The sequence below is a fragment of the Silene latifolia genome, chromosome 4 (assembly GCF_048544455.1).
Source record: "Silene latifolia isolate original U9 population chromosome 4, ASM4854445v1, whole genome shotgun sequence".
Classification (NCBI taxonomy): domain Eukaryota; kingdom Viridiplantae; phylum Streptophyta; class Magnoliopsida; order Caryophyllales; family Caryophyllaceae; genus Silene; species Silene latifolia.
In genome coordinates this window covers 42,984,721-42,996,420 of record NC_133529.1, presented here as the reverse complement: position 1 = coordinate 42,996,420, position 11,700 = coordinate 42,984,721, and the positions used below count along the sequence as shown (strand labels likewise).

The 11,700-nt window shown below is 34.7% G+C and overlaps 2 protein-coding genes across 2 annotated transcripts; both read left to right on the top strand.

Moving 5' to 3' along the window:
* Positions 1–1,860: 1,860 nt before the first annotated feature.
* On the top strand, positions 1,861–2,849 carry LOC141651447 (L10-interacting MYB domain-containing protein-like). Its single transcript, XM_074459161.1, has 4 exons — positions 1,861–1,953; positions 2,213–2,404; positions 2,492–2,590; positions 2,688–2,849. Exons 1-4 carry the CDS (start codon positions 1,861–1,863, stop codon positions 2,847–2,849), a joined length of 546 nt encoding a protein of 181 aa, XP_074315262.1.
* Positions 2,850–3,645: 796 nt separating this feature from the next.
* Positions 3,646–5,025, top strand: LOC141651446 (uncharacterized). Its single transcript, XM_074459159.1, has 3 exons — positions 3,646–4,227; positions 4,337–4,430; positions 4,520–5,025. Exons 1-3 carry the CDS (start codon positions 3,646–3,648, stop codon positions 5,023–5,025), a joined length of 1,182 nt encoding a protein of 393 aa, XP_074315260.1.
* Positions 5,026–11,700: the final 6,675 nt, after the last annotated feature.

The following is an 11,700-nucleotide window of genomic DNA, read 5'->3' as shown; positions in this document are numbered from 1 at the left end:
CCAACCTTTTTATTTGAACTACCCCCTTCATTCCTTTCAGTTCTATATTTTTGGACATTATTCATAAGTTGAGAGAATCTTCGATACAACTTCTAATATATAGCATAAAAAATAGTCATGTGAGATCTGGTTTAAATTGTTTTACCGAGTACATTGTGAATATCAAATTGTTATTAATATGTAACTGAAGATATGAACAACAGAAAACGAACATAGATATAAATGTATAAAGTGAATGTATAAAATTGAATAAAATAGAGAAAGCGGAAAATGCATGTGGTGCCCTTGAACTTTGATGTTTTGCCCGAAACACCAAATTTTTTTATCCGGAAAACTTTAAGAGGCTATAACTCGTGTTTACGAGCTCAGAAAGTGACGATTTTTTTTTTTCAAATTGATTATCTTTCCGAGAACTACGATTTGAAAAAAAAATTGTTGAGTTTGGATTTCATGACCAAGAGATATGGTCACTCAAAGTTTGTTCGGTAAAAAAAAACTTTGACGTACAAAAACTCCTAGCCACGGGGTCCAAATACGACAATTTTTTTCAAATCGTAGTTCTCGGAAAGATAATCGATTTGAAAAAAAAATTATCACTTTTTGAACTCGTAGATACGAGTTATAGCCTCTTAAAGTTTTCCAGAACAAAAAATTGGCTATTTCAGGTAAAATTCGAAACTTCAAGGGCACCGCATGCATTTTCCCTAGAGAAAGTATAACCTATCAGCGTAAACATAATGTCAACCCAAAAGTCTTGTAAACTTCGCAGGTAAACGAAGATGGTGTTTGGCCCCATTTTTCAAGTGTTTTTTCAACTGAAAAAATAGAAACTGTGTCAAACACTACTTTTTAGGAAACTAAAAACTAGTTTTATTAAACAGAAATTGTAAAATTGACCCCTAGAAACAGAAATTGCTAATTCTGTTTCTATTTTCACGCTGCTCTTGTGCTATTTGACCGCCAAACCTCAAAAAAAATACCGCCAAATACCAGTTCCAAGATTTTTTTGCCTCTTATAAAAATTAAAATTGTTCTTATTCCTCTCATCACACATCCATACCTCTTCTCTAATCCCTAACATTCGTATAAGTACCAGGTACTTTTTCTCCTTCATCTTTTAAATTGGTTTATTACTGTGTTTATAATCATCCTTCTTTTACAATGATTTTTTTTTCATATTTGATTTTGTTTATGTTAATGAGATTATCAAGAGGCTGTAAATTGATTATTTAATTTTAGTGGAACTTGAGTATTACAGTTCAGAATATGTGAAAATTATTATAGCGAATTAGGAATTTAAGATTAAAAGTAGATCTATGGTGTGGATTGGTATTGAATTAATAAGTATTGCTTGAAGATTAAGCTTTGGTTTGGATATGAGTAAAGGGGGTGGGATTCCTTGATAGCATGAAATGAAAAGAAATATACAGGGACATGATTTGGTTTGAACCAGAGAAAGAGAGAGATAGTAAGATGGGATATAATAACAATGAACTTTAGTCGATTGATGGTATCATTCTGCTTCTTTTTCTTATGGTAACTATAGAATTCACTAGGAAGATATAGTTAGAGAGTCTGATAAGATAATTTACAGCGGAATATAAAAAGCGTTATGATATAGTCTTAAGTTAAGACGACCTTAAAAAGAGTTTATAGTTAGTCTTGTTTAAGATCGTCTTAACTTAAGGCCTCTCACAAACTCTTTACATTTACATCTTTATTTTACTCAGGTGTAATAGCACACCGTCTTAAGTTAACATGGTCTTAAACAAGAATAAATGAAAAATTTAATGGCAAGAACATTGATGAATTCTTGTGCATCCTATTGATGTTAATTTTATTTTCAATAGACGAAACAAAATGCATCGAAGATTTGCTTCAACTCCTTATTCAACAGAGAACAACAACACTAACCCTAACGTCAGAGTTACTCCTAGAGCACCCTCATCTATGGTAAGCCTCTTCAAATTGTAGTTACCATTTTATTTTACCAAGTGTGGTTGAATTAATTTCTTGCTTCTTATTTAAAATTTATATTTTAAGGAAAACAACCTGTTGATTATGGCGTACATGATTTTTCAACATCTCAATCTATGACTGGATTATTAAATTCTTGCATTAATGATCAGGTTTGGGATTTGTGTAGCTTTAAACTATAGTCTGTTATCTTTGTATTTATGTCTTAAATATGATTGTGAGCTTGAATTGCTAGATTTATCATCCAAAGATGATGAAAAGTCAACATCGAGTACGACCTACTGATCCTTCAAATTTTGTTCCGAAAAAAGAGAAGGCAAATTGGGATCGAATAACAACAAAGATATTTTGTGAAATATGCGCTGAAGAGGTTCATGTTGGAAATAGGCCTAATACACACTTTAATAGAGTAGGATGGGAAAATGTGGTGAGAAAATTTTAACTTAGAACTAGACGAAGGTACGACAAAGCGCAACTTAAGAATAAATGGGAATCTTTAAAAATTTATTATAAGACATGGAAGCAATTAATTGGCCCCGAGACTGGTCTAGGATGGGATCACGAAAAAGGAACCATTGATGCTGATGATACATGGTGGGATGAAAAGGAAAATGTTAGTTACAACATTTAAGTATTATGAATATATTATTCAATATCATGTCGTAATACAATATTATAAACTTAGAGGGTTTATTCTAAAAAAATTGCAGGTTAACCCTGAAGTAGCTAACTTTCGACATGGTGGTGTAGAGAATTTGAAAGAAATGGAAATAATGTTTTCTAAAACATTTGCAACTGGAAATGATTCTTTCAATCCATATATTGTGAATCAGTCCAACTTTGATGAAGGATATGATGCACCTAATGAATAATTTAATGATGATTTGGTTGATGAGACAAATGTTGATTTGGAAAACATGGAGGTAACTTCGAAAAAAGAGCAACTAAATGAAAAGAAAAGAAAGGAAACGACACCGAATGAGGGGAAAGGTAGTATATCAAAGGGCAAGAAATCAAAAGTAAGTACAGCCTTGTTGATGCAAAGTCAACTGGACAGAATATGTAATGTGATGGAGAGTACTATTACAAATACCAAAACGAGTGATCAATCTGGATATAGTATTACCGAGTGCATAGCTGTGTTAAAAAACATTACATCAATAGAGCCTAAAAGTGAGCTATTTATGCTGGGTACACGTTTATTTGTTAAACGTGAATATAGAGAAATATTTATTGCACTGGAAGAAGATGATATTCGAGTTAATTGGCTGGAAGAGGAGCTCAAAAGAGAGAAAAGTCACACGTCTCGACGCTAAATTTCATTTGTGTTTGCTATCATGTTAGTCATTTTAATTATATTACTCTTAAGTTGTTTAATTTGAAGTCATTTTAGCTATGGTAGTCTTAAGTTGTTTAATTTGGTTAGGTGGTTAATGATATTTAAATAAGTATGGCATTTCTTATATAGCAACTTAATTTGGTTGTGATGTTTATGAAATTTAAACAAGTATGGCATTTTTTTTAAAATTTTAATCGTATGGTACATTTTATTTTATGTACTTTGTCTTTTTATAGTATGTTGAAGGTTTTAATGTTGATGATGTAAATGACGGTGGAATGAATGAGATAGATATTTATGATATTGAATAAAACCTCGATTTATATTCAATGAGTGAGACTGAGACAGAAAATAAAGACCCGGAAATGGACATGGAAGTGTTGCTTCAACAACAAACCTATGAAAAACTGAGGCTGTATGTGCTTGTCGCCTTTGGATTGATAGTGTGCACAGAGTATTATGTTAAATTTCTTTCAAAGCAAAAGGTGAGAACATCAATTTGTTCAGGATGGCAATTTGTGATTGAAGTGCTAAATACACTTGGTGAAAGTTACAGGACATTTAGGATGGAATCACATGTCTTTATAAAATTAGCCAATTTATTAGTGGCTAATTACGGGTTACATCCAACTAGAGAGATGCGTGCAGAAGAGGCACTTGCAATATTTCTGGTTATTTGCGCACATAATCATTCCAATCGTACTCTTCAAACTAGGTTTAAGCATTCAGGAGAAACAATTAGCAGGAAATTTAACGAGGTTCTAACATCTTTGGTAGCTTTTTCTAGAGACATCATAAGACCCCCAGATCATCTTTTTAAAGAAGTTCCTAGTAAGATTCGAGAAGATTATAAATTTTGGCCTCATTTTGAAGGGTGTATAGGTGCTATAGATGGTACTCACGTTCGTGCAGTAATTATTCCTAAGGAGGACGAGATCCCTTATATCGGTAGAAAAAATTACGCAACGCAAAATGTCATGGCATTTTGAAATTTTGACTTGCTATTCACTTTCATTAAAGCTGGATGGGAAGGGTCCGCTCATGATTCTCGCATTCTCACTTCAACACAGAAAAAGTTACAAGGGAAAAATATATTCCCACATCCCCCCACAAGGTACGTAAAAATACTGTATTTTATATGTAACTATATATATATATATTTTTACCTTTTTTTAATTCTTAAACTAACATTTTCTTTTTTAGGCAAATATTATGTGGTTGATGCAGGTTATTCGAATAAGAAAGGTTATTTGGCACCTTTTAAAGGAAAACATATACGTTATCATCTTCCTGATTTTAGGCGTTCAACTCAGCCCCCAACGGGATTCTTCGAAGTATTTAATTATGCACACGCTTCTCTTAGAAACGTCATAGAGAGATCGTTTGAGGTTTGGAAAAATAGATGGAGAATATTGTTTAACATCCCTAGTTATAAATTTTCTACACAATGTAAAGTAGTTGTTGTAACTATGACGCTACACAATTATATCAGAAAAAATGCACTTAAGGATGAGGAGTTTGACAAGTGTGATGAAGACCCCGACTATATGCCTAATGTAGAAGAGGAAGATGATGTAGATGGGGGCACTCATGGAGATTATCAATCGAATTACAATAGTGGAGATACAGATGATAATGATGATGACAATGACATGGCTATTGTTCGTAATAACATTGCTAGTTCTCTTATGAGTAGATCATCAATTTGATATTTATTTGCGATTGTTAGTTTTGCGTGAGACAGTTGTATGTATGCTACTAGGATCATGATAATGACCGCTCCTTGGGCGTCTGATAGTCTTCTTATTACACTACCTCTAGCTGTAGTATGATGCTCAAATAATACATACATAGAAGTAATATTGTTTTATTGGTGTTAGTATACTTGTGTATATGTGAAACTGAAGAAAAGAATATTTGCCATCTCTTCTTCAATTGTGACTGTAGAGTAGAAAAATTATTAAGGATGCCATTGGAGAACGGTTAAGCATCAATCAGGCCAAAGCAAACATTCTAACTTGATTTTGAATTGCAGAAAAACCAGATTGAAGAAAAGAGTGCTAAGATGAAAGGGGCATATTACGGGTAGTGTTAGTAAATGTTTGCTTTGGCTAGATTCATAAAAACTAACACTACTACAGATACAGGCTATAACAACGGGTAAAAACCGTTGTAAAACCAAAAAGCGGGCGTTGTTAAAGCGGCCGTTATAAAAGGTATTTACAACGGTTAGGTTATTTACTAAAACCGTTGTGGAAACTATTCAGAATGGTTAAAAGCCGTTGTTGATGCGAGTAAGTCATTGTGGAAAGTTTGACAAACTTTTGGTGGGAAAGATATAACAACGGTTATACGGAACATAACCATTGTTCTATCTTTCCCTCCAAAATTGTGAAGACTTTTAACAACGGTTATACGGAACATAACCGTTGTTGAAATTGTTAGTAACAACGGTTCTTCTTTTAAAACTTGTTGTTGAATATTATGCGCGGGTATTTGTGAAAGGTATTTACAACGGTTCTTCTTTTAAAACCTGTTGTTGAATATTATGAGCGGGTATTTGTGAATGGTATTTACAATGGTTTTTGTTTAAGTAACCGTTTTTATTACATTTTCCTAATTATTTTAAAAATTAAATTTGTTTCATGCCATTCAAAATCCTGCATATCAGAAGCAGCATATATCAGCATCTGGGTTCATCAGAACTCATTAGATACAATTCATCTTTCAGATTAATTCATACTAACAACAGCAGCATCATACTTACAATTTACAACAGCAGCATCATACTTACTATTTACAACAACAACAGCATCATAATTCATACTAACAACAATTTACAAAGATCATTCCCTAACTTCAACAAAAAATTTACTAAATTGATCTGATCTAAGCCCTAAGCTAAGTATCGTGCATTTAGTCTTCATTGCAATGATCTAAGACGTATTTGCCCAACATGTCCCTTACCTCGTCTATTTGGTGCTTTTTGAACTCAGGTAGATGTTGCGCGTTGATTACATACTGCGGAAAAAACAAAGACATACAAGACATTATTGTAACAACATACATCATTCAACATTATAGCAACATCATGGTATAGCAGCAAGCAAGACAACATTAGCTCTAATTTAAAAAAAGTAATAAACACATTATGAAATTACTAATCTTTTCTGGAATAAGGATATATCTTCGCATGATAACCTCCAACATGAACCGACAAACGTAGTATCCACATTGTATGTTATCCGGCTGGCAAGGGACCTATTATTACATAAAAATGAAGAGACGAGAAGACCCACGTCAGAATCTTGCACTTTAGGTCTTGTATTTGCGCACGTATTATTATTAAAGACAGATTTTTGCACTTAAGGTATTGTATTTGAGTACGTACCCCTGTTATTGTAATAAAAGTAGGGCCATCATCAGAATCTTTCGTGGGTTGATCCTCGTTAGCTCTTTTCTTCTCAAAGGCGCTTTTTTAATAAAAAAAAAAAAAGGCAGAAACTCATATTTTTGGGGCAAAAATGAGCATTTTTCTATAAATAAAAATTGAAACTTAATGTTATTAAAAATAAATTTGTATTATAAACTTACTTATTAATCAAGCCCTTAAAGGTCTCGCTTGGTTCTCTATGCAAAGAGTCCAACCAAAAAACTTTCTTCTTGCTCGGCATGATGGCTGCTAGTACCCAATGACTCCTACATACATCAAGAGACATCAACATTATTAACAAGTACATATATTAGTTATGAAAATGCAATTGTAGGGGGAAACGTAATGCTAATGATGTATTACCCGATTTCATTATAAGAGGCAAAAACCAGCTGTTTGGTTGTCGCCAATTTCCGAGCAATATAATCTACCCGATCTTCGAACGAAAACATCGGGATATGCATAGATAAAATATAGGGGCACAAGAATCCGTATTGATCACATGGAATCTTGTTCTCGGGGATCACTCTCAATTTCAATATCCTACATTATTACGGTATTAATTCCGGTATTTAAAACACTATCTAGTCAGAATATTAGAATATGAAATAATTTATTAAGAAACTTACTTCATCCAAACAAATAGGTGTTGGACATCAATCTCTTCAAGGCCAGCCCAAATGGCTAGCAGCTCCCATGACAGAATTGCATCGCGCTCAACCCCTAAAATATCCTACTCGAGCGAATAATTATCAATTGCTCGTTTGCTATGCGATGGCTAGCCTCCGAATACAGTTTCCTCATCGTCACCGTTTTTACTTTTAGCATGAATTCCTTCCCAGAAATATTAGTGGAGTTTATACTCCTAACATCTTTCAGTGCGGGGAAATAATGCTTTTCTCTTTTTGTGCTACTACCACCAGCCTATACATATAGATAATTAAAATAATAAAAAATCCAAAGGTAACATATCCTAACTAGCTAGTTGGAGTAATAAAAATAAAAGAATACTTAACTAAATACCTCATCAACCTGCTCTTTCAATGATGAGGCAGTAGTAGGTATGACTGGGGACTTAGGCTTATCCGTCTTTTTTGTCCCCTACACAAAATTTCCATGCTTTTTAGAAATACAGAAAAAATATAAATAAAGGGAGGTTTTTAAAAAAATGGAGAAGTTAATTAAATACCTCATCAAATTGTTGTTCCAACGAGGTAGTTGGCATGTCTGGGGACTTAGGCTTATCCGGCTTATCCGGCTTTTTTGTTCCCTACACAAAATTTCCATGCTTTTTAGAAATACAGAAAAAAAAAGGGAGGTTTTTAAAAAAATGGAGAAGTTAATTAAATACCTCATCAAGTTGTTGTTTCGACGAGGTAGTTGGCATGTCTGGGGACTTAGGCTTATCCGGCTTAGCCGGCTTTTTTGTTCCCTACAAAAAAAATAACATATAAAAACATTTAACATATAAAAATTTAACATATTAAGGTATTTTTTATAACCCCAACTGCTTTCGGTTGAGGCGGAGACGAACGAGCCAGGAAGATGTGAGATTCAGGCCATTGGATGAAACTTCCAACCGCATCTGCCAGAATGGTAATGTCGTCACGAACTGGGACGGGCAGTTAAAATTTTTCATGGCCTTCAAAGACTTGAGTTATCTCCACTTTTCTATGATTCGGCAAAAGTTTTTCGCCATGAACCAATAAAGTTTCCGCTGATTTGATGGGCAAGTCTACGAGACCCCGGCCAACATGCACAAGTGGTTTCTCGGATTTAGGGTCAGTAAGAATAACTACCCGCCTGTTAACGGCCTGAAGAATACACATACATTACATATTATATCCCAAAATTTAATAGAATTCATATAAATTTAACTAATTAAAGACTTCATGCATACCTTGCCGAAAATTGTGAACTGATTTGAAGGGGATGTATGCTGCTGTTTTCCATCAGCCGTCTTCTCAAGTTGCATCCCCTGATTATTGTCAGCTGTGGCGGATAACTCAAGTTGCATCTCCTTTTCAGACTCATTTACCTAATAAAATTAACCAATGGCACGATGTCAGAACTTATAGCATTAGAGCTGGCATGGAACACACCCCCTGATCTTACCCAAAAAAAAAAAAAAAAAATAAGGGAGTCATATATTTACCTTATCGGCTTTAGTTGTTACAACTTCAGAAGCATTAGGTACCTGATCTTTCTGAATCCCGTTGACCGATACTTCCTTCTCATGTATTGCCAAGGTAGTAGTATTCTCGGCCTCTTGACCAATCTGTTGTACCTTACCTTCTTTAATGACATCCTCCATCATCTTCAATTCTTCTTCGGAAGGCTTGCCTCCAGAATTCATCTTTAGTATCACGGATGCCAATAACTGAACCTGCGTGCCAAGAATGTAATGTTTCACCAATTTGTTTAAAACAATAACATGTGAACTTAAATGAAAATAATAGAATAAATGGTACCATGTCAGCCTTCTCAGCCTTAGTCTTCCTTTTCTTCTTTTTCAAGGCAGTTGTCCCATAATATTTTGTGACTCCCAACCTGTAACGGGACGCCCCTCAATTGACCTGGATGTTCGGGTCGGCCGATCGCTCTAGCAAGAACGTCATCACGACCATTGGGAGTGAATTTCCCTTCTTCTACCTCCTTCAATACCTTCTCCTATAATATATTAAATAAAATTCAAATTATATTTGTGACTAAAATAATAAAGTTAGTAATGAACTCGTCTTAATAAAATAATGCTTACTATGTTGGCCAACACTTCCTGATCATATTTGTCAGACGGCCGGTATCCTTTAGGCGTGTGCCCTTCTTTATAAGTTACATGCCGCTCCAAGTCGGTCACTCCCTTTGCCACCTACACATTAACATGGTAACAGTTATATATATAAATGTGTATCAAGTCCAAGTGTGATTAAAAAAATCAAATAAACATAGGGATAATGCATGCTACTTACGAGGTTGTCTTCTATCAATCTGTAACCGCTTCGAGAACCATACCATTTCCCCTTCTTGCATGAAATGTTAGCATGATTTATTTTACTAACGGCCTTCAAATTATATAAAAGCGCAAGTAGATGAGATAATAAAAAGATTACAGAGAACTCATTAATTAAAAAAATGATAGGTAAATCATTAAAAGGCGAGGATATTTAACCTGAAACTTCTCACTAGTTCGAATCGCTTTGAAAAGATCCCATTGTTCCTGACTGATGGTGGGACACTTGTTTTCCGGTGGGCTCTTACGCATCTCCCCCGTTGCCTTGTCCACATACAACCAATACTTAGTAACGTCACACTTCCACTGCCTTAAGACACTCCTTGCCTTCTATATTAAATACTTATCATAGCATTCGGCAATATCAAAGGCTTCCTTTATACGATCCAAGTATAACTGCGCCAATTTTGGATTCAAATTCCTAATTTCATCTAAATGGATAGGCACAAACTGTCTTGTGCAACATCCAATCCAAGTGGATAAATGGCCCGCATTTGGACCAGTAGGGAAACCCTTCACGTTCCATTTTATTTTAAGCGACTTTTTAGCCGCTATAGCTGCAAGGGCTGCAGGGCACTTCGTAGAACCCCTCTCACCAGGCTTATTATCCCCAGACTTATTATTCTTTTGACTTCTTTTCCATTTTTCACCCATGATAATCCTAAAACCCAAATATGAATGAAATAGGAAATGAACAACTTAACAACGTCATGCAGAATATTATCTAAAACCCTAAAGAGGAATAAAAATTTAAAACAACAGTTTGAGCTTCTAAAATCCTAAAACCCTAATAAGAGGAATGAAGTAGATGATGCAGGATGATAAAGATAACAAAGAAGACGAAAAACAAACAGATGAAAAACAAAAAAGATGATCTTAAAACCCTAATGACGAAACACAAAAGTGAACATACCTGATGATGATGATGATGATGATGATGATGATGATGATGATGATGATGATGATGATGATGATGATGATGATGATGATGATGACGATGATGATGATAAAGAGAATGTTGAAAGCGGGGAGAGAGAATAAACAAGCGATGTATGATAAGATTAAGACAAACTATTGACAACAAAACAAAACCATTGTGATATGTTAATAACAACGGCGTCAACCGTTTTCATAACTTTATTACAACGGTTAAAATATACCCGTTATTGTTAGGGTGCAAACCCTTGTCCCACATCGGTAAAATAAAGATGTAAGATCATCTTTATAAGTGTCGAAATGTTGGAGCCCAAGAGTAAATCCGTGAAGGCTTGGCCCAAAGCGGGGGAGTGAGAATAAACTCGGGATACCAACGTTGAACTAGATGTTGTGTATGTTTACATGTAAGGCATGGAACTCCTAGCTTGGGTGAGTCCTATCTTTGTATGTGTTTGTAAATTAGTTTTTTATTAAGACAAACTATTGACAACGGGTCCTTAAAACAAAACCATTGTGATATGTTAATAACAACGGGTTAATAAAAGTCAACCGTTTTCATAACTTTATTACAACGGTTAAAATATACCCGTTATTGTTAGGGTGCAAACCCTTGTCCCACATCGGTAGAATAAAGATGGAAGATCATCTTTATAAGTGTCCATAAAATATAATAGTACGAGGCCTTTTGGGAAGGAGCCCAAGAGTAAATCCGTGAAGGCTTGGCCCAAAGCGGACAATATCGTACTATTATGGATTGTGGACACGGGATATTCACGCTTCCGCACAACACGGGATATTCACGCTTCCGCACAACAGTTATAATATATTTTCACCCAATTTGCACCAAAATGAAATATGCCCAATGACACGGGGATATTCAAAATAATAACGCACTATAACTATTGTTGATAGTAATAACAACGGGTAATGTCAAGTGGTATATTAACAACGGGTAGCCCAAGTGTTCGACTTGGGCTAGACACATACGAATGTTAAAGGATTCAT